The sequence below is a fragment of the Diachasma alloeum genome, unplaced genomic scaffold, assembly GCF_001412515.2.
Source record: "Diachasma alloeum isolate Michigan unplaced genomic scaffold, Dall2.0 Dall_scaffold_00325, whole genome shotgun sequence".
NCBI lineage: Eukaryota > Metazoa > Arthropoda > Insecta > Hymenoptera > Braconidae > Diachasma > Diachasma alloeum.
In genome coordinates this window covers 381,441-406,282 of record NW_021680464.1, presented here as the reverse complement: position 1 = coordinate 406,282, position 24,842 = coordinate 381,441, and the positions used below count along the sequence as shown (strand labels likewise).

The 24,842-nt window shown below is 36.1% G+C and overlaps 1 protein-coding gene across 1 annotated transcript; it reads left to right on the top strand.

Moving 5' to 3' along the window:
* Nucleotides 1-580: 580 nt before the first annotated feature.
* Nucleotides 581-20,588, top strand: LOC107040186. Its single transcript, XM_015260141.1, has 6 exons — nucleotides 581-978; nucleotides 11,258-11,408; nucleotides 17,136-17,276; nucleotides 18,132-18,269; nucleotides 18,929-19,075; nucleotides 20,327-20,588. Exons 1-6 carry the CDS (start codon nucleotides 749-751, stop codon nucleotides 20,498-20,500), a joined length of 981 nt encoding a protein of 326 aa, XP_015115627.1. The 5' UTR covers nucleotides 581-748; the 3' UTR covers nucleotides 20,501-20,588.
* Nucleotides 20,589-24,842: the final 4,254 nt, after the last annotated feature.

The following is a 24,842-nucleotide window of genomic DNA, read 5'->3' as shown; positions in this document are numbered from 1 at the left end:
TCGACTCAGAAAATTTAAGTGACGGTATAGTTATTTATCGCAGATAAATTCGCAGGCGATTCAGGTAAAAATTACGGAACGCTCTGGAAAAAATCCGTGACAGTTCCGTAAATTTCCTGCAACTACATTTCGCTCCGGAATAGCGAAAAACAAATAATTTTTATTGAATATTTCTCTCCGTGTCCCAGCGCGTCCAGCCTCTTCAAAACGAGCACGTACCCCTCAAGTGACCCCTAAACAATCGTGCAGCACGCTCTCCACCCGCCTCCCCCAGCCCCTTGATTTCGATAAAATATCTGTTCCCTCCCCTCCGAGAAACTGCAAAATAATTCGTCAAACGTATGTGTACACATCCACCATGAAATCACACGCGGCCGGAATCGCGTGTTTGTGACTGGATGGTGTCATGCCGTCTCGCTGCCTATACAAGATCTATAACGTGACATGATGCCCGGTTACCCACAATCCCGGTGATTCAACGTGGATGGGGATCGCCTGTCTGTGGGGTTACGTGTTCACTGAAGTTCCTCGCATGATCCCCCTGGCTACGACTGTTTCGCGGGAGACGCGGGAGGCGTCGGGTTAAACGAAAATTCACCGGCGCCTTTTAGCACTCGAATCATTTGGGTGAAATCGCCGATAGTGTTCGCTCGTACATACGCTTTCGAATGATGTTGGGGCAAGTGCTTGCCACTGCGGGTAGAAAGGATTTTTGAGTGAAGAAGTGGTTCATGAAAAAATTGTGGAAATGCTGAAGATGATTCCACCGTCTGGTGACGGATTCTGGGCGACAGTGGAGCTACTCGTTCACGCCTTACCGGATGTCGCCAAAGTTGATTACTTCAGTGATGACATTGAGGAATGGCTGGAGACAGTTGCGAATAAAGTGAAGATGCTGAGGGAGAGGAAGAGGAGAATGCACAAGACTCAAGATGAGGGGGAGATTTATCCGGGGTATCGGCCCATCATTGATTGCAGGTATTTTGTACTGAGTGTTCTGTCGCAACGGAGTGTTAAATTGAATTTGTAAAACATTTATAGGCAGTTTGAGAATATTAACTGGAGTTTTTAATGATAATAATGAGTTTCATGAGTCTGTAACAGTTAATTCCATTATATTGTACAAATTGTAACATGCGAGTGTTTCCGGGGTTCAACTCAAAGGTGAAACTGCATCTTATTCTATCCGCTGTGCGACTGCAGTCGAATGTTGAAAATACCGTGCACGGGGACTTATCTTTGATAATAATCCTAAGGGGGTGTCACAGCAACACGTTGACAACAAAATATTCAAAATATTCTCCGTCCAGCGGCTATTCTGGATACGGCAAAAGCTCAATTTATTCAACTTTCATCATTATCCAACTTGTTGCATAAATTCTGATCAAGTTAAGGATATCCAAGGACTTTGGCTATTTTTTCTCCAGTGAAGTCATTTTCTAGATTTGTAGTCAGACATCAGAGCTTTCATTTGAGCCCGATTTGACCCCAAGTTTCCGGACAGTTTATAATGATTTTATTATTTAAACTTCGCAGGTCTGAATTTGAATGTCAATATTGAACCGTTAGAAAACATTTAAACAATCTTAAAACATGAGAAAGTTTACGTTTGGGGAAAGATTGGTGAAATAATTGAAAAATTTCAAATTTTTTAAAATTACGAGCATTTTCTATGAATAATTTATGTACAATCAATTTTTCGAAAGCTTCCTTCTCTGCGCAATTCACGGACGATAAAAAGCGGCTTATCAGTCGTATTCGATGTCTACTTTACCTTCTGCAGCGAAAATAGGGAAGAAAAAATGAATTCTGAAAGGAAAATTCATCTCCTAATGTTTTGTACCAACTGACGCTCTACTTGACACTTTTCAAAATATTGGAATTGGATTGACTAAAATTATCTCTCTTATTGTATCATCAACCCCATGAACTGAGAAGTAACTTCTCAGTAACTCCAACAATTGGATTAGGAGACACAAACAAAATGTTAGACTGTTGCAATTTCCACTTGGGAAATAGAGCTGCATTCGCCCACAAGAACAGGCAGTAATCCGTGATTTCAGTTAACCGCACGTACAGCAGTTACAGAAATTATGGTAACTTCAGCATGAGCCTCCACATTCCTGGAAATTAATTGACGCGGCAATTGAAGGAAGTCATTTGGAGATTACACGATGCGTGACATTGCCGGATAAAATTATCAAATTTACACATGAACAATTGGACTTGGAATTAGGGTCGTGCTATCACGAAACGTGTCCGATAGAGTGAGGGAATGACGACGTGAGGTATTACACCCGAGAGAGACTTTCAATGGATGAGGGAAACGAGGAAATTCAGTTTGACGACACGACTTTTAAAATACGGGATGAAAGGACAGACGTGAGTGGGTTCGTTATGGAGCGGGGAGAAATGTCAAGGTTTTTGGAGGACTGGAGGAAACCCTTTCAGAATCATGGAGAAGACAGTTTCGATTTCCAGGGACATATCACTAATTTTCAGGAACCTTTTCGGAAATTTTCACATGTTAGTTCCACTGAATTAAAAAAAAATCATATTTGAAAATTCAGAATTTCTGGAAAAAATCGATGCACGGAGAGAAATTTTTTAGAAAAATTTTAGTGCTAGCACGGGAAAAGAGGCGCAAAGTGACAGCCAGGAAAAAATTCCAGTGCCGGCACTCGAAATTTTATTGGGGAAAACATGAGTTTTTCCCCGTATTTCTGTAAAAATTTCACAGAAATCCCCAGAAATTTTACCACAAATACCAAGAAATTTTACTTTAACAGCACTAGAATTTTTCACAGCCGGTGGATTGTAATTTTTTCAAATACTCTTACTAGAATTTTTCTAGAAAATTTCTCTCCGTGTGAGAACTGCAAATTTCAGTTCAATTATTCCATGAAAATCAATAGAAATCAGGAAAATTTCAGTAAATATATTCTTGAATTCTCAATCAATTGAAAATTCAGTTTAATTTGGCACGAATTATTCATGTTTCCCAATGCTGCTCGAAAATTTGGAATTTCGTTGAATTTTCAGTGAAGGCCCGCGTGTATTACCATTCGAAATGAAATGTTCTTCAATTGCCATTCAGTTTTACATAGCCCTGAAGAAGTCTTCAAAAATTATGATGAAAAAAAATTGAACATTTACAAAAAGCGTTTTTCAATAATATTGGGACATAATCCCAATAGGGCGGAAATTGCAAATTGATAATTAACAGAGTCTAATGGCTGTTCACTCGTCATGTGTCTTAGCAGCCAATACCTGTCAGATCGATAGTTACCATGATAAATTATCCATTTACAATTTTCTCTCCGTCGGAGGTATTTCCTAATCTTCATTAAAAATGCTCTTCACAAATATTCATTTTTTTTAATGCAGAGGAAATTATGATATATTTTAGATTATGAAGATGGAAAAACAATCGAGATAACGTTCGAAAGATAATCCATCTGTGCCTGGAATCTGAAATTTCATGATTTTTTCCTCTCTAAATCAAATTTAGGGGCACTGTCCTGAAAATTATCAGTGAACTATTCGTGAAATTCAATTTTTTCCCCATATCGATAAGATATATGTCCCTATATACCGTCTGTATAAAGTGATATAGAATCTCACATATGAAATTGTATTTAATCCTTTATATACGATGTATATAAATTGTACACGACTCATGGATTCTCCACACGCATATTTCTTCATGGGGCGGGTAATGATGCACGCAGAGAAATGACACATTTGAATCTAATGAAACTTTTATACAATATGCTTCTATTGATTTCAGCAATATTCCAGTGGAAAAGTTATCAACTTATATATTTATTTTAATGACAATTTATCAATTATATTACTTAAATGATTCATCCATTTTGAATAAATCTTTTATTACAAGCAAGTGAATGATGCGTTCTCTTCACTGAGTGAAAAATAATTCAAATTTTTGTTTTGGCTTTGGAATGAAAGCTTTTTTTATATTCAGATTCAGAAAACATTTGTTTATTCAAAATAACTATTTATTCGGTTCAAATGAATCATTTCTCTGGGCGAATATCATGGATGGAGAGAAAAATAAAAAATATTGAAAAAAATTTCTGCATTGTTAAAATTAAAGAGAATATGAGAGAATATTTTTTGTATAAAATCGAAAATTTGGTGAATTTTCTATTTTCGTAAATATTTCCATAAATACCTAGAAATAAATTTTCCCCGTTTCTCTCATTTTTTTTAAGTAACGAAAAAAAAATACATAAGACATTGTATTGTGATGAAAAATTCATTTATTACACCAGAAGATTCTCTCATCTTTAGAATGTGTGGAGTGCCATGAAATAGTGCTTTGTGAGAGGGACGAATTCACTTTATATGCGATGGAGATGTTTGAGAAAATATGTCTACTATAACAGAATAATCAGATTTTCGGTCGTCACACGTAATTCTCGAGATGGCAGCGCCAGGAAAGTACAATAACTTTTTCAGCACCCGAGAGCATAAATAACAAAATTCTCTGGAGTGGTAAACTCAATGTGCGTGGGGGCTGGAAATCCGAGTGTTCATCCACTCATCTATAATTCTGGAACGACAATTACGAGTTGCGATGGAAGTTGCGAACTTAGAGATGATTTTCTCAAACAAAGTGCTGAAATTCCCGGGAAAAATTTCTAGACTTGTAAACAAAATTAATTTAAAAATTCTATTGAAATATTCCACAGTTCTTCTGCAATTTTTTAAATTATACTATTGACCAGAAAATTATTATTAGATCTTACTTTTTCTATGCACCTCATTCTATTGAGATATTATATAAAGGAATTTCTCAGCGAATTATCCAAGTTTTTTTCACTGTTTCTATTTTGTTTTCTCAATGCAAATGTTCAAATAATAAAATTTGGGAAATTTAAACAAAGAATTTTTATAAGAATGAAGAAGAGAATAAGTTCTATATAAAAATAAAAATGTAATGATTTCGTCAATAAAAGGTTTTCAGCAGAAAAAGAATAGAATTTTCTATGGAATCTCAACAGGGCTTTTTATACTGAATTCTTTCATACCCCAGACTATTAAAAAAAACGGGATTCTACAGATTTTCTGCCATTTTTTCTTAAAATATTGACCAGAAAATAACTATTAGATCTTAATTTTCGTATGCAACTCACTCTATTGAGCTATTTAATAAAAGAATTCCTCAGTGAATTTTCCAAGTTTTTTTCACTGTCTCCATTTTATTTCCTAATGAAAAATGTTCAAGCAATAAAATTAGGAAAATTCAAGCGAAAGAATTTTTATAAAAATAATCTTATGAAAATAAGTTCTATATAAAAATCAAACTTTACTGATTGCTCCGATAAAACATTTTCAGCAGCAAAAAAATTGAAATCCCAACGGAATTTCAACAGATTCCTTAACAATGCGCTGAGTTTATACATTGATTATAAAGTTGGCACCCATGTCTGCATGAAAACCCCACCATATCGCATATGTAACATGTACTTTATTCCGATGGAATGGTATTCCAAAATCGATACTCGATTTCTCATGCACCTGCACTTACCTTCGATCACGCTACATTGGGGCAATATCAGTTTGAGTTGAGTTGTAGGCATCACCGTGCATCGAAATGCGTATACATCAGGCTTCGCGGAGTGGGTGGTTATTTGGCATGACAAGTTCATCATTCAATAAAGAACATACCGCTCTATGCCAGACAGCTGATTCGAGCAGTCGCACGATAAATATTTTGCGATTTTTCAATTTTAGTCAGCGTGCAAATTTCTTCACGTCTAGTCTTTCCAGAGGCCTTCATCGGGATTCAATTGAAGTATGTCCGATTACTTTACATGAATTGACGAATTGTCACTGCGATATCAGACGAATTGTACGAAGAGGACTGATTTAGGGTCGAACATGGCCCAAAAATGGAAAAATAAAACGGTTAAAAATTTTTCTCTCTTATTTCCGATGCACTTTTTGGAAATTTTTATCGAATTTAATCACCACTGAAATTTCATGGAATTTCGTCATTGACAATTCAGAATTTCGTGGAAAAATCAAAGAGAACTTTCAATTTCAGTCCCATTTTTCCGTGAAAATGAACAGAAACACAGAAACTTGCGGTAAATATATTCTTGAATTTTCAGGGCAGTGACACTGAATGTGATTTAGGGGGGAAAAATCCTGAAATTTCAGGTTTCACTGAAAATTTAATATAAATTGGCCTTGAGTATGCATATCAGATTGGAAATTGAAATCAATTGAAAAATTCTCGTCTTTATGCTGAAACCTGAAATTTCATGATTTTTTTCCCCTAAATCGCATTCAGTGTCACTGTTCCGAAAATTAGTAGTCAACTGTCCATGAAATTTCATTTTTTTCTGACAGTGTACATAAAGGCTTCACCTTCTGAAGAAAACAGAATTTTTTTTCCACTTTCAGGAACATTTCATAGATTTTCAGGAACATGTCCCTGATTTCGAGAGACTTCTCAGTGATTTTCAGAAATTTATCACAAATTATTGGTGATAATGAACACTTCCTAGGGTAGCCGTGATTATCAGCGATTTCTATCACTGAAATTTGGTAATAGATTCTTATTAATTAGAGATGAGTCCCTGAAAACTAGTGATATTTGCCTGAAAAATAGTGACGATGTCACTAAAAATTAATGACAATGCCACTGAAAATTGGTGCCAAAATACTGAATTTCAGAATTCCGAACTAGTTGAATATTGCAATCGCGGAATTCTAATAATTGTGGATAGATTCCTGAGAATTACTAACAAGTCTTTAATATCGTAGTTGAAGACGGATTCGATATTTCGGACTGTTCCAAAACAATTGCAAATCCATTAGCATTTAGACTGTTTAAAATTTTTCACTGAAATTTCCGATGAGAGTCTTGGAAATTTCTAACAAGTGATATTTCCATTGAAATTTCAAAGAATTTTGACATTGAAAATTCATAGTTTCATGGAAAAATCCCGGTTTCCAATTCAATTATTCCGGGAAAATTAATAAAAAATCAGAATATTCAATGAGTTCCTTCAAAAATTCCTGGAATTCCAAGAATTAAAAAAAAATCTCTAAAAACTCAAGAGAACTCTGAAGTAAATAGTCTTTTTCACCTAAAAATTCCTGCAAATTGTAAAATTTCCATCGTCCTACCCCTAAAAAATGGGACTTTACGTAAATTTTTCGAGAATCTTAAACCTCCATTGACTTTGTCCCCGCAAATCCACCCCAACCTCTTTTTCCGGAAAATTCAGCCAAATTTTTTCCCCAATATATCCCTTGAAATACTGATCTGACCGATCTCCCTCCAAAATCCGAAGCCCCGAAATAATCAATCAATCAATATCTAAAACCCAGAGGCCCCAGAAAATCCATCGACACCCCATCGACCTCCTCTCATCAATATCCAAAAATACTCCAACAGATAAAAAAAATCCATTCCCATTCACCTCCGAGTTGTCTTGAATGAAGCCCATTGAAAGTATCCCTCCGTCTCCCCCTTCCACTCGTCACCTCCTGACCGTGTAATTTTTCTCCCCTTTCATCAACACCTCTCGCGCGGACAATTTGTCGGAACCGCCTACATAACGCCCCATCTAACGAAAACAAAAGCGACAAGAGAAGTAGCTGTGGAGTGGTAGGAAGAGGAGATGGTACACACAATTCAGTGAAGAACTGAAGGACCTTGGCTGTCTCTAGCCCATGCGGGAGCGCATAAATTCACCCCCTTCTCCCCCGCTAAACCAAATAATCGATACTCGATCGTCCTTCCCTATGTCCCACATTCGTTGAACCTGTCCCACTGGCATGCACTCACCATTACGCCTGCATTATCTATTTTTTCTTCTTCTCTATTTCTCTTCTCGTTGTGTCACGCTCAGGAAACTCAAGCAGACAAACGTTTCCAACGATTTCATTCTTTTTTTTTCCTCACATTTTTTTTACTTATTTTTCTATTCCGTACTCAGCACTACCATCAAACCCTATCTCCTTCCCCTTCATCCACTTTTTTGTTCTGCTCCACTTCTTCTATCAAAATACTTCGGAGCATTTGGTGCACACGTCTGCCAATTTTTACGCTATTCAGACGCAAATAAAAATTCAGTCGTAAGAGTTTCGTACAGTCGTAAACATGGTCGACCTTCACGAATTCCTCATTCTTGCATTTTGGTAAAAAAGAGGGGAAAATTGTTGATTAAAAATAATAAGGAATTAAAGGAACTTTGCGATCTTAAAAAAACACATCACTTTTTTACGATTTTTTTCGCATTGTTCCAATTAATTTTAATTGCCGTCGACTGATGGAGGACTCATTCTCTCCAATGGGCATATTTTTTACTGTGGAATACTCAACTAATTGTCGTCGACAGTCACACCTATTTGTTCTGGTTATTCCCCTAATTATCTCGATTGGAAAAACGTCACTCAATCAATCCTGGATCTTTCATTAATTAACCGTCATAAATTCGAACCCCGTGGTTTTATTCTTGATCAATGTCAACTGGCGTATCACCCCTGGAGAAAATAGATAAATAAAATAAATTGTGTACGACCGTGAAGCTGAAGGCAGTGGATGAATTATCGGTCTTTCCACCCTATTAAGTTCCGGTGTACATATTTGCCGATAAAATAACATCAATTACATTACGTAGAGTCTACGACCAGCCCTCTCCTTGTTTTATCAATCCTGCTGGTGATGATTTTCCGTTGAAATTTCAGAAACACAATTTATTATTACGGTAGTATTTTGAATGAGGGGCATTTTCGTTGGAATTTTCGTAAATTTCGTCATTGAAAAAATTTATTCCGATTAGAAAATCAAGGGAATCAGTGAATTTCAAGGCCATTATTCAGTAGAAATCTCTCATTCTCATTCATTAGAATAATTTTCTGGTGCTGTAAAAGAAATAATGCAGCTCTATAATTTTTGCGAATTTTCTCTATAAAAATGATCTGATTTTTCTGGATATATTCTTGAATTCGCGAATATATTCTTGAATTCTAAATTCGTTAAAAATTCAAGTACTTTTGAAATTCACGTCCAAAATGTGTTTGAAATTGATTAATTTGATTCGACTTTCACGTCAAACTTGACATTTTATAAGTCCCGCATTATTACAAAATTTTGACTCCCCTGAAATTCTGTTCCATCGAAATTCCAATGAATTTCGTCACTAAAAATTCATAATTTGAAGAAACAATAATGGAAACTAAAAAATTCAGTTCAATTAAACCTAAAAATACTAGAAATCAGTGAAATTCAAGCAAATATTTTCTTAAATTTTCAACTAATTGAAAACACTATGATTTATTGTGCTGCAGAAACAATTGTCATTCGATTAAATTTCCACTGAAATTTATGAAATAATTATGAAATTTTCATAATTATTTTCCTGCCTCAATCTAATTCACTGTCACTCTCCTGTAAAATCCGCCTAAACTCTCCATGAAATTCCAATTTGTTTCCCCTGAATTACAATCTCTCTCCTGCCCACATCATGTCTTCATTATGAATAAAAACCACAACCGAAACCTAAACCCTAATTTTTCAGCAATTCACCCGTTGAACCCTCGCGTGTACTTGCAATTCAAGAGTTTGCAGTGTTATTAAGGTACATTAAAGTCCATTACAAGTTCAGAATTACCATCACAATTTTGAGTAGTTTATAATTTCATCCTTCGCCAACTTCATTTCCTTCGAAACAACTCTCGATTCGAGACTCGACGAATCCGCTGAAACCTCTCACTCGTCGTTTAATCGTTGACGCAACCATCAGCGTCATCGGGAAGGTCATGCAGACGCGTTAAATGCAGCGTAAACGCATCGAAACTGCTCTTGTCATACCAGCTGAGGAGATAGTTTTACCACCCTCTAGCCACCCTCACAGCCTGGAGGCCCGTTAGTCACGAAACCTTATTTCACGTGAATTTCTGTTCATACCTGGCTCAGTCGAGCCCAGAAGTTGGTTGAATGTGGAGTTGTCTGATAAAACTATCGATAAATCGGTATCAGGCTGTTTTGGTGAATTTTTTTCTCAGTGACGAAAAAATCCATGGAATTTGATATTTTTGGTCGAAATCTATGGATTTATCGTAGAGTGACGGGAAGAAGTACAATCGCTGATGGGAAGATACAATCGTCCGGCGAATGACGTAAGCACTGGGATGCGGGGCAAAATGGGGAGATTTTCGTTTTCATAGCTGAGGGGGAGGAGGCGAAATTCAACGAATTTGCGATGTGAATGCATCGACATTGACCAGCCAATTTTGCCCCGGTCTTCATCTCTCTGAGAATTATTCATGCCAATGATGTGGGTTGAGAGCTGGGTTGGTGGGCTCACGATGCATCGACCGCTGTTTTTAACTGCTCTTAGTTCGCAAGGAGAAAAGTTTGATAAGAAATATATTCCTGTTCTGTACACGGAGAGAAAAATTCAGTGAAAATTGCCAGAAAAAAATGGAAAACTACGTTTCGAAACGTAATCCGCGTGCGAAGTAAAATTCAATGAAAAGTGTGAGTCGGAACTGAAATTGTACGAATCGCCAGGTAAATGGGACACCCGTCTGGTGACTCACCGCTGTGGGCACAACAAGTCGTTCCGTAATTTGTCCCCAACGATTGAGAAATTTTACGGAATGGAACGTAGAAATAACTCACCAGCTTCATAAAAATTGTTGAACGTTCCAGAATTTTTGATTTTGCAGGCATAATAAGTTGGGAAGTTTCTGTAAGATTTTACTTCTTCGGAAAAAATTACGTGACAATTTCGTACTTTTTTCGGTGATGAGCCTGAAAATTCACTGAACGTTTCAGATTTCTGCTCTTCCATTCCTATGAAAATTTCCGGGAAACGATTCTCCATTGCGGATTACGTGGATTGTTCCGTAATTTTTACTGACTATTTCTCTCCGTGTAAAAGGGGATCATTGAATTTTGAGGGAATTCGCAGGAGAAATTCTGTTCTGATCATTTTTAAATGACACACACTGAATTTTTTTTATCCAGACAAAATTTCTCTGACGGAGAGTAAAATTTGATGCACACATATGTTGACACCTATTTTTTCTGGGAAATTGTATTTGCAAAGAATTTTAAATTGCGGATTTTTTTGTGGCAAAAAAAATTTCCACGCAGTTTAGAGGGCAAATATTTAAAAAATCTTGAACATCAAAATCTTTTTTTTTCTGCGATTCACGACATCCGTGAGATGACGGGATTCTCACGTGATGGGTCGTTTTGTTATAGCTTCAGCAATCCACCGGTGAGATCCAAGCTGGAGATGCTGATGGGCAGCAGTGTTGTGAGACTGACGGACCGCAGGTACATGCTGAAACTCATGGCGAGGATACGGCAGGATTACGAAAGCCGGCAACAGGGTAGGATTGAGGAGAGGAAGGTAATGTATTTTCAAAAACTCAGAATTTCCTGAATATTGAAACATTCCATCGAGTCACTTTGAAAAGCCAAAGGGAATTGATAAAAAATTTAAAATTATTCATCAATTTTTTACTTACTATTCATTTTTATAATGCATTTATGCGTGCACGACATTTTATACATTTGAAATTTCAAAGAAGAAAAAGAAACTCTTCACAAGTAAATGAGGCGATAGATCAGCGCGCGCGTACGTTCCAGTTTGATTAAAAACCTGAGCATTCAGTCCCTAATTACGTTAAATTTTCAATTAATAGAAATTTCAGGAATATATTCACCTGAATTTTTCTGATTCCTAATCATTTTTATAAGATAATTGAACTGAATTTCACACTTTCCATGGGTTTTTAAAGTTGCATTCACCAACGAGTGAATAAAATCCCCAATCCAGTAAAAAAACAGGGATGACCATCAAAATTAAGAGGATTTCCGATTTATACTGAAAAAGGTTTAAATATACTCATTAAAATTTTTAAATAGTATAGTATTAATAATTTAAATTTCCAATTGATGATGAATTAACTATTTGCCAATACGGAGCTGTAAATTTTTCATTAAGCAATTAATTCTAATTTCGTAAAAGGGATTTTCGATTAGCCGAATAATCGTCAATCTTCCTACTTGAATTATTGCTTAATAAAATAATTCATAATTTGACTATTTAATTGATGATTACTTAAATAGTAAAAAATTCAAGAGTGATGTTAACTAATTGACGGCTTGAAAATTTGACTGTAATTATGATTTATGAATATGGCTATCCCTGAGAAAGAACCTTCTTCCAAATTCCCTTCAAGCTCAAAACATTCAGAATCGGCACATACGTCCCCCTCAATTCTCGGAGAATTCCCAATCATGTAGTGCGAGTCAACGCTATGCTCATCCCAAGTAGTTCAATCCCCCCCCCCTAAAGGACAAATCCGCGGTAGAATTCGTGGGGAAAAAATGTAATTCCCGAGCCGAATCATAAAAATAATAATACATCGTAAAAATCCCCACCCGAAAGTTTGATGGAAATGTCAAATTCCCTCTATCTCTCTTATTTTCTTCTGAGAACTCTCAACATGTAGGTCGAAATAAATAGTCGTCGTAGTGAGGGGAAAGGATAGATTGAAATTTTTTGATATCTCCACCCGACCATTCTCCACGGAGTCTTGATATTTTTGTTAGTAGAAAATAATCTAAAAATAAATTGAAATGTCTATTCTTTTTTTCGTTACGATGGAAAAACCCTGTCTTTTCGCATTAATCCTCCACATGATCGGTTAGCATTAAACTTAACAACCATTCGTAAATCGATACAATCCAATATTCCTGGTCTGTCATTTGTCATTCCTAGAATGGACTTTTCGAGAGCAAAAAAAATGACGGACAGGTAAATATGAGTTGGGGAAGAATAGAGAGGATGAGTCAACGTCTCTTTGTTTTTTCGCTGCGAATCGATGGAATAGTTTAGTCTCCTCATTCTCTTATTTACTATTGACTATTGGGTTCATCGGGAAAGGACACTCCCCCGGATGACGGCGAATTTAAACAGGAATGTAATGGATTGAAAAATGTGTATTGCATGAGGATAGGCCGTTTTATAGCCCTCCCCACCCGCGTGGGGGAGGGGCAGGGGGGGGGGCAATGACGGGCCTTGGCTACCCGCCATTTCGATGCACAGGGCAATCTCAAGCCCGATGACTAAGTGAAACGGTACTTTAAAGTACTTTATGAGTATACTCTGATCGCGTGTCGTTGCCGACACGAAGCCAACTACCCGTGTGTAGCTTTACACTGCGACTCTATCGCTACTGCCACTGGGAGAATGTTCGTGCTGTCGGGGTATGGGAGGCTCGAGAGGGACTGGAAGATTGTGGATGGGTGATAGACAGGGAGTCAGGGGAGTTGGGTGTTTTAGGGGTGCAGGGGGAGGTGTCAGCAATTGTTTATTGCGGCATTTGCCGGCGCATTGGGGAGATTTGAATGTTGGCTTGTTTGTTCAACATATTTTAGGGATTCAAATGTGGAATGAATTTTTGGAAGTTCGTGTCAGTATTGGGATGGGTAGATTTATGAGATTCTCGTGGATTCTCATTGTATGAAACAAGAATGAGAGGGAAAATTATAAAATTTCCAGCGACTATTACAGATAAAAAATGTTCTTGGTGTCCAGGGACATGTTATCGATTGCTAGAAATCAATCACCAATTATTGGTGATATTGGACAGTAACTAGAATCAACCTGATTATTAAAAATTCGAGATGAGTACCTAAAAATTTGCGACGACTTCAATAAAAAATTAGAGACAAAATTACTAAATTTCATAATTTCGCAGTCGTTAAATTTCACATTTGCGAATTCCTTGAAATTTGGGGTAGATTCCGGAAAATCAGTGACATGTCCCTGAAAAAACTCAATTTTCCTTGAATTTTTCAAGAATATTCAATGTTGTTGGGATTTAACGAGAAATATAATTATATTGTGTAATCAAAATTTTATGCACAAACGTTCACATGCTGTCCCTTAATTCTCCATAAATTTCTAACAGTGTTCTTTATTTTCATTCCATTAGAAAATTCATGATTCCCCATTGTCAATCTCCACGTGACTGTAAAATAGCTCCGGCTTCTCAATGCCATGTCAGAAATGCAGGACCTGTAGAATTACCTCTAGATAACCCCTCGCAGATTGCATGCATACGTAACCGTGCAATATTCAAAACGTGTCCTGCATGCATACTAAATCCTTATAATTTTAATCCGTGAAATTTAGCCTGAAGCATTGGATAATAGATCGCCCCACCTACGGACTCCCACTCGATCCATAGTAATGTCCCCTCATTCGATTGACCATCCGTCGTCGTTCCAAGCATTACTGCCCCATTCCTAGGAGATATCCACCCCCGAAATACCTACATATACCGATATTTTTTTGATTGCACAGAGTAACGTCCGACATTGCGGTGCACCGAGAAAAATGGCTGCCAATTTATAAATTTACAATTTCCATTGATTCTTCCATCAAATATGGTGTTCCGTCGTAGAACAGAATATTGAATTAATTATCGTGAAAGTATTCGCGAAATGTCCCAAATTGTTAATTTCCAACAAATATCATGCACTGACAAAAAAAAATTCTAATATCTGAAACATATTTTCTTGAGAAAAGTAAATTATTTTCAATGGCTTAAATCTCAGAATGTGTGCACTTCACGGAACTTGAATAAATTTTCATTCATCACTATTGTTCCGTGTTACGTCATGAATATTTTACACATTGCACTATTGGAAGTGCATAACGAAAAAATCATGAAATGGCTTAAATCTCGAAGATTGATGATTCTTCTACGCGATTTAAATAAGTTCATTTGCGACAAAATCATACTTGAGTACAAGAATATTTTAAAGCATGAGGCCTTTCTCGGGTCATGTGAGTTGAGATGCCTGAGAGAATTAAGCAATTGAAGAAAATTTACTTGTCTCACAAAATATGTTTCAGATATTAGAAAATTTTTTTCTCAGTGTGGGTCTGTCGTTCCGAAGCTACCAAATATCAACACAAAATGTTACATTTGAGTATCTACCGCCTCCAACTCAAGAGAAAAACTGTAGTGTATCCTTCTGTTCATGGAAATTACAGCTAAAAACAGAAAACTTGAAAATGCTCCTGGAATGAGGTATAAACCCGGGTCCTACTACCGGAAGGCTGTCGTAGCCATACGCAATGGGAAAAAGACACTTCACGTTGAGCCGTCAGTGTGGACGCATCAAAACATTCAACCTATCCAAAACTTAAATTAATTGCTCGGTCTCGGAAAATACTCAAGTGAATCAACCTCAATTCAACTAAAATTTATATCAAACATTTATTCCGCGTCATTGTATTCCAAACTATTATCGTTACGAAATCAATTGATCGCGCTAGTTTTCACTGGAAATCCAAACTTAAAATGATAAGTATCCTCGTTCCTTTCATCAAATAATGCCTTAAATTATATTTAAACAACTGAAGAATAATAACGAAATCAATTCAAATAATAAATTCACTTGAAAATTATATAAATCTTGAACTGAACCAAGCTATCAATCACAAAACCAAGAATGAATATTTCAATTCCTTCCAAATTAATAATAAATAGGCAATCATCTCATACTGGTCGTAAATTTTCCTTGATCAGCTTAATTTTTAGCCCAGGAGTATTGCCTATTCGATAGATATGGAATTTTCAACGACGACATTCCTTCAAATTTCAGTGTAACTGTTAGTTTATACATTTTCCAAGAAATTTCGGAGAAATTTCAGCCACAAACTTTTAACAATGTACATGTGAGGATAATTTTCATTCCATCTTTTCACATTCGTTCAATTAATTAGCCAAAATGGTCGAACACATTACGGAAAACGCAAGGGGACAGATATTGCGATAGAGGGGGGGGGGGNGGGGGGGGGGGGTGATAGATGCGGATACGCTACCATTAATTCTCATCCTGACGAGTGTAAAGGTAATGTTGGCACCCACGCTACTTATTTCTCGTCGATTCTCCCTTTCGCAATGTTTTTCTCGTCGATTGCACTCGATACAATGTGCCGTCTAACCGGCGCCCCTTCCTGGCGCCTCGCGTCATTCTTTTCTGTATTAGAGAATATTCTCTTCATTAGAACATTGGCATCGAGATCATTCGATCGGGGCGAATCCTCCAGTTTATTACGGAGTCTTCCAGCGATCGAATTACTAAATTGATGCAGTTACTTATTAGAGTAATGGATGGCTTAATCAAACTTGACCTTTTTCGTATTGAAAAATAATATTGTTAGAAATTTTGAAAAATAACACTTGAAAAATAAGACTGGGAAATTTTTCGAAATTTCATAAAAAATATAATAGTAATTCTCATGAGATTGACATTGAATCGGATTTAGGGAAAAAATGGTTGTGAAATTTCAAGTTCTAGGTAGAATTCAAGGAAACTCATGAGTTTTTAGTGGGAGTGAGATGGAAATTTCACCACTTCATTGAATTTTTAATCGAATATGAATATTCAGAAACAAAATGATATGAATATTCAATTTTCCCCTGAATTTTCCTGATTTTTCTGAATTTTCACAGAATAATTGAACAGAAAATCAATGGAATATTTGATTTTTCAGTGATAAAAATTTCCGAAATTTGGCACAGATAATTCAGACGAAAATTTTTAAGAGGGTCATGCTGAACCAATTGACGTTGTTATTTAAAACCTAGGGGACCTCGCCCTTTTCCCCTTAAACACGTAAACTGTACATTAAGAATTTTCAATCATTACGCAGAGAGAAAAGTGGGGTAAAAAATACTTAGAAAATCGTGGAAAATTTAACTTTACAAATAGTAATGGAGCGAAATATAATTCAATGAAAAAATACCTGTTTGTGGAGGATATTTTTTTATTCGTTCGGTAAAAACCACATCTGTGGACGCAAAAATTATCCTCCTGTACAGTAAAATTTTCCACACCGCTGGGGTATTTTTGTCATGTCACACGGCGATAAAAGTATGATCTGACGAATGGGATTATAATACTTTTAAAAGCTGTGCTGTTCAACTACAAATGTTGAAGAGAATTCCAACGGAAAAAGAAACGCCAGTCATATTTGTTCAAACACTGCTGGTTCACTTTGTATTCATTTACTTTCTGAGTGACGATTATGATTATTTTTCCCTCTCAGAAAAATGAACTCATGCGGACGAAGATGATGATACTGAATCGGTTGATACCCGTGCAAGAGGCGCCTGTGGAGATCCGCAGGTATCCGCTCTTCCAGCTGTACCTATACTGCGACGCTATCATTGAGGAAAAGAGGAAGAAAGTGAGTCTATCCGCAGAGAAAAAAATTGATTTTCAGGAATATGTCACTGATTTTCGGGAACATGTCCCCGATTTTCAGAACTTTATCGCCAATTATTGATGATACTGGACCAGGCATGGGCATAATAGAATTTTAAAGTTACAGTCAAATTTGGAATAAGTCAATTGTTAACATTACTCACCAATTTTTTGACTTTTGAAAATAATCATCAATTTAAATTTTCAAATTCCGAATTATTTTATCAGCCGATAATTGAGAAATTATATTACCAACAATTATATTAATTTTCAAATATCAAAGGTGCACCTTCTTTTTTATTTACTTATTTCCGCATTTCTGAACAATTACAGTTCAATTTGCAGTCATATTTTTTGTTATAAACATAATACCATGTGAATTGTTTACAGATATTGTGGTAGCTTAGAATTATTAACAATACACTTCAACTTTTTATGGAACATTTGACAAGAAACTTGTTCATTATAACAAAACAGTTTTTATCTGGTCTAATTAGGAATTCTCGTGCATGATATGGTGGAAAAAAATTTTGGTGCATAAGTAAGGAGCACCTTCTCATAATATTACTAAAAGTAATGATTGATGCCGATCTATGTACTGGACACTGACTAGGATAACCGACTCTGTGATGGATCATCACTGATTTACATCACTAAAATTTGGCGGATTCTTTAAAATTAGAGTTTGGTCCCTGAAAATCAGTGACATGTCCGTAGTAATTGGGCATGGATCCCTGAAAAACAGTGGCATGTCTCCGAAAATCAATGCTTTCTTTTCTATGCCCGGCATCTGTTATTGAATCCAATGAATTTCAAAATTCCGGCACAAAATTTCCAGAGATCACCGAAGCAGATCAAAATAGCACAGTCTCTGTATCGCAATCTGTATCCACATCCGGAGACAGAGGAGAAGCTCGGAGTTGAGGAAACTGAAGTTTATATGAAGCGAATTAATGTGAATGGATCCCCTGAATTGGTAAAGTTCTCAGAGAATGGGAAACAATCATTTATTCCTTCTAGTTTTAGTGAGTTTACTTTTCTCATTTTGATAATTGAGAAATTAATATATGAATGGAGGAGTTTGCCACTAAAGTTATGAAATTCCTTCTTTGAAATTGTTACGTAAATAACAAAGACGTAATATTAGACTTTTATCATTCATTATTTTGAGTTGCACGCGTATGAGATAATTCAGTAGAACACCCAGTGCATTTGCTATATAATTCTATTGGCGTTCTATAAAACTTCTCTTAAAACTCTACCTCTCCCCAAATTTCATTAAAAAATTTATTAAAAAAAAACTTAATGAAAATTTCAATGGACATTTTTTTGAAAAATTGGATAGCTGTCGATTTTTCTGGACAAATTATTCTGTTTCCTTTTTTTCTGGAATAATGCATGAATCCTCCAGTTGTTCATTTGATTTTATATTCAAAAACAAAACAAAATAAAGTTTAAAGACCTTCGAAAACTAAAAATCCCTTGAAATGACAAAAAAACTTGTGTAGTTTTTCACAGAATAACGATTTTTATAGACATTCATCAGAATTTCCTAGTATAAGCGCAGTTCTATTTCCTTCAGACCCATTTCAATACAAAATTTTTGGCGATTAATCCCTCGTAATTACCACTCAGATACCCCTAACCGCTGACGAACTGGCCGAAGTAAAACGCGAGGAGGAGGCGGAATCAGACATCGACAACGGCTACATGCTATCTCAGGAGGAGTACGACAGGCTCCATTACGAAACCGCGGCAATAAAGGATCTCAGAGAGGCGCAGGTGGGTTCAATATTGAGCAATTAGTAGGTGTAATTAATACATACTCCCCCGCTCGTTCATTGCAAACGCATTGTCGTCACAAAGTTTAATTCATTCGATTAGGGCAAATACGGTCCCCTCTTGCTATTTGCGGTTGCTTCACCTCTGCACTTTATGTTAAAGTGATTCAAGGTGTTGAATAATTATTAGATAAGACGACGAAAGATGGAGTCAATATTTCCTGTATCGATATTTATTCAATCTGACTACACAGAACAGGCGATACTCCTAACAATAAAGCTCACTCAGGAAAATTTACGACTAGTATGAGATAATTGTTTGTTTGTTATTGTTTTGAAAGGAATTGAAAGATTCATTCTTGGTTTTGTGATTAATAGCTGGGTTTAACTCAAGCTTTATGTAAATTTCAATTGGATTTGTTATTTGAATTCGGTTTGATTTTGTTATCATTCTTTAATTGTTTTAAATATAATTTGAGGCATTATTTGATGAAAAGAACGAGGATACTCATCATTTCAAGTTTGGATTTCCAGTGAAAACTAGCACGATCAATTGCTTTCGTAACAATAATAGTTTAAAATGCACTGACGTGCAATAAATGTTTCATATAAATTTTAGTTGAATTGAGGTTGATTCACTTGAGTATTTACCGAGACCGAGCAATTAATTTAAATTTTGGATAAATTGAATGTTTTAATGCGTCCACACTGACGGCTCAATGTGAAGTATCCTTTTCCCTTTGCGTATGGCTACGACAGCCTTCAGGTAGTAGGACCCAAACATAAGGGTCTCATTACAGGAGCATTTTCAAGTTTTCTATTTTTAGCTGTAGTTTCCGTAAACCAAAGAATACACTACAGTTTTTCTCTTGAGTTGCAAGCGGTAAATACTCAAATGTACCATTTTGTGTTGATATTTGGTAGCTTTAGAACGACAGATCCATGATATTTGTTGGAAATTAACAATTTGGAACTTTTTGTGAATACTTTCAAGATGATCAATTCAATATTCTGCTCTACGGCGAAACACTGACACTAACGTTAACAACAAAACTTTCATGAATTGAAGTTAACGTCATTCCAAAAATAGAAACGACGATAATAATCGGTATTTGGATAGTTCTTTGCATTTTCAATAAATTGATCCATTTATTCGTCTTTATCTCACGTACATCACGCCCAAATAAACCAAAATATATCATAAATTCGATAAAAAGATAAAGTTTCCGCTGACTGCATTTGTTGTTGACAGAACGTGGAGGATATGTACGCCAAAGCTCACGAAATTCTTGGTATCCTCTACTCCTACGTGGACGATGGTAAATACAAGAAGCTACAGAAGGATGAGTCATCTGCGTCACCACCGCAGGGTCAAGAACTTGTCGGTGAACCCGAGACAACAGCAAAACCAACAACGCAGGAATAATGGCCCCGTCGATAAAGGGAAAGTCATGACTTGCTTATTCATTCGAGAAAATTCGTCACAACATCATATTTACTCGGCGAACGAGAGGTTGCGGTCGGGGGGGGGGGAGGGAGTTCAGAGGAGTTTCAAGTAGCTATTCAGAGAGGGTGAAGGACCGACTACTGGGGGTATGGGGATGCCATGTAAATATATTGCTGGAAGGGGGTGGCAGACTGTCAGACTGTCTGATGAATGGTAATAAACATTTAGGGCGTTTTGAGATTCTGTGGTGAAAGTGTTGAATCAATTTTAGCGCACGTCATCACTGGAGATTTTTTGAAGAGTTGGGGATGAAATTGAGTTGGAGTAAATAATTTTTTTTATATCTCGAAATGAATTGATTGATTATGATTATTTTGGACGATCTTTATTTTGTAAAAACTGGAATATTTGCTGTCATGGGCGTTTTTGTCAGTGTTATTGTTGATATATTATTGCTGGTGTTAACAAACTGTCAGACTGTCTGATGAATGAAGAATAAAAATGGTAAATAAAATTGGAATAAAGGATTTTTTTATTTCTAATTTAAATGATTGATTGTAATTACCTCAACCAATTTTCGTGTACAATTAAGCTTCAGATATTTTTTATCCTGCGTTTGAGTCTGACTGTCAATGTTAATATGGTGCGGTAAGGTGTTAATAGATTGTCCGATTAAAAGTGTTAAGTGAAAGTGTCAAGTTAATTTTTCTCGCACGTCATTAGTGGAGAGATTTTTTGAAGTGATGTGGGTGCAGTTAAATTGGAATATTTTTTTTATTTCGAATTAAATTGAGTGATTATAATTATTTCAACAATTTTTTAAATACTTGTTATCATGTGTATTTTTCACATTGTTAATGTTGATATATTGCTGTAGGTGTTAACAGACTGTCCGACTTTCTGATGAATGCTAATAAAAATTTAGAAGGTCGTGGAAATTCTGTGGTGAGGGCTGAGTGAACTTTTATTGCACGTCGTGGCTGGGGCGATTTTTTTAGCGGAGATGTGGGGGCGTTAAATTCGAATAAATAATTGGTTTCTATTTTGAATCGAAGTGATTGATTACAATTATTTCAACAATTTTTCATTCAGTCAAAACTAAAATACTTGTTATCATCAGTATTTTTCACATTATCTCATCTCATCTCATCTCACCATCTCATTTTAATGTTAATTGCTGCGGGTATTAACGACTGTCAGACTGTCTGATAAACGAATAAAAATTAAGGGCTATGGCAATTCTCTGGTGAGAGTGTTAATTTAATTTCTGTGGCTCGTCCGAGTGCAGAATTTTTTCGAAGTAGATGTGGTTGGTGTTGGGTCAGACCACAAGTTATTCGAAGATGTGGCTACAATTGGATCCGAATAAATAATTTTTTCCATTCCTGATTGAAGTAATTAATTGTCACTGATTGTTATCAGTTCAACCCTTTTTAATTCACTTCACATTGTGTCATTCATCATCATGTTTTGAATGACATGACGATTCAATTTTAGAGAATGGCTGGAGTTCAAATTGGAATGAAAAATTTTTGCGAACTCAAAACCAAATTGAATTCTTATCATTATTTCCATCCCTTTCATTCACTCCAGATCAAAATATTTGTCATCACGAGTTTATTTTCCAGAAATATTATTTTCGAGTGAATAAACCGCGGAGATGTTATCGAAGAATACAGGGCTTAAAGTAACTACGTACGAAGTTTTCATCTTCAATTCCAAGTAAAATTAATTAATCCTCATTCTTCCATCATTCATCATCCTCGCGATATTAAAAAAATTGTTATCATTATTTGACTTTTCAGCACTCGGTGTTATGAGTTTTTCGATAAAGGTGTTGACTTTAATTAGCACCACCATTTTTCCCGTTCTGTTTTTATGAATTGCTCTCATAACATCGGAGACGCACGACTCTCCACCTCCACCTGGGGGCTCGCTGAGCCATATGTAAAATACCACAACCCCCATCGTAAATTAATTATGCCCAGTTACGCAATTGTGCTGTAGGCAACATGTGCGCACATTTCCAGAGAATTTGCGCCATGAATCAAAGAGCACTGATGGGTTTTCTGTTTCATAAAGGACAGTATGTTTAGAATAAATTGTGCTCTCTCGGCAAACAACATGCGTATCCTTAGTGTTGTGTGCGTCACAGATTACCCGATATTCCTGGCAATTTGACGCAATAATGACATTCAATAGTGTTCTCATCAGGATTCGCGGAACGTAATAGGGAGATCAATAATTCTTCACGTCACGTATATAAAAATTGAATGAAAAAACTGCACATAGAAAAACCGAAATGAAAATCACGAAGCGAGCAGGAGGCGGAGCCCCCTAGTATAAATAAAATACAAATATGAAAAAATTACAATTTATAAATAGAAAATCGTAAAATACCTTTATCCAATCGCTTCAGAAAACATAAAAGACGGCTTCCAAAACGTAGCTAATATTTAGGTTTTTCTGTGTATAATTAGCCTAATTAGAATAGGCTAAAAAATTATACAGGCTTTTGATTAAAATTCTATTCATATTTTAACAGAATCCTATTGTTTTCTTTCTGTATTTTGTTTGTTGATGTGAATTTCCTTGGAGTGAGTGGGGTGTTTTGAAATTTCCCGAATCATCTCCTTTTGTCCAACTCCAAATTGGAATTCATTGAATGTCATGATCACTTACCGCGAGTGAACAGGATTATTCTCTGGACTGGAAATGTAATTTGTTGCGGTATACACCTGTTGACAATGCATTTTCACACCATTCACAATCATGTCCGCCTACCAGCCTTTGTATTATCATTATCACTGTCAGAACTGAGCTATCTCCTAGTTAGTCAATTATGAGTCACTGCGGGACTCGAACTTGTCTGCCTCTCACTGACCGAAAATTGTATCTATCTGGGTTTATAATTTAAAAAAATAATAATAAATGCGTTTCAACCTTCTGATTAATTTATTGACGTTATGTTAGAGTTTTTTTATCGTTATTTTACATCGCTTCGACCCGGTTAGGGTATACTGCGATGATAATCAATACTTTAAATGGTTAAATCGTACCATTCTACCCGGCCGGGATTTGAACTCCGAACATTTCGCATGTGAGGCAACGAACCTAGCCACCGGGCGTTATGTTAGATTGAAAAATCTATTCAAATTCATTTGAGTATTTCGAATACTCAAATGTTACGATTGGTTGAATAGTCATGAATCAGTTTACAGCTTTGTGAAATTCAGTATGATTAACTCATGTGAATAACATTTTTTAAATTATGTTTCGCTATTTCATAAAATAACGTAGAATAAAATCCTTTGTTTTTATACAAAACACCAGCGCAGAAATTTTCCCCCACCTGTCATTTTGTGCTTTTTTCCCGTGCTAGCACTAGAATTTTTCTAGAGAATTTCTCTCTGTTTTTTCCCTATTTTGACAGTTGAATTCATCTGAATTTTAGAAAAATTTTCAAATTCATGAAATTGTTCTGCTGAAGTTTACAGTTTCCACTCTTTTTCTCGTCAAATGGTGATTTTTCAATGACGAGTTCTCCGAAAATTTCAGTGAATCCTTTTCTGTCTGCGATCATAGGTGACCAGAAATTCTCGATTATAAACCAGAACCTATTAGTCACGAATCAATCCAAATTTGTGAGGAGTCCCGGAGGCTTACCAGCGACAAATGATAACCATTTCTCTCGCTCAGTGGGTAGAATCTCAACAACAAGAGGTGGAGAGACACCATTAGAAATTACCTCAATTTAGTGTGGGACAATTTCGATAGAATCTGTGATGAGAACCACAATAATTAGAGAGCTCCCTGCAGCCAGCCAAGTTATTCAAGTGCCTGAGGAGAAAGTCACGCAGCACGTGTGCACAGTGGAGGGTGAAGGTTAACTGTGTGAGCATGGTAATTAGTCGTTTATAATCGATTCGATTTTTCTCACGCAAAATCTCCTCAAGCCCTTCGATGGCTTATTATGTAGAAGTTCACTTTAGCTGTTCAATTCCAGGTAAGAAATACAGGTTTTTCAGTGAAAAAAATCCCAGCGCTAGATTTAGATTTTTCGATGCACCTCATTCCAGAAATAAATTCTAAAGACGTGTCGCAAAGATATGTTGCAACCGAACACTCAATTCATTCAACTTTTGAGAACAATTTTTCCCGGGGAAGTACTCAAGTATTCAATTACTCAATACTCAAATCGTTATTTTCCATTCGAATTGAACTCAATCATCATCTAATTAATTAAACAAATTCTCATCAAGTTAAATTTATCTTATGTAAGCATTTTAATTTGAAGTTTCTTCATCAGTCAAGGGGACAA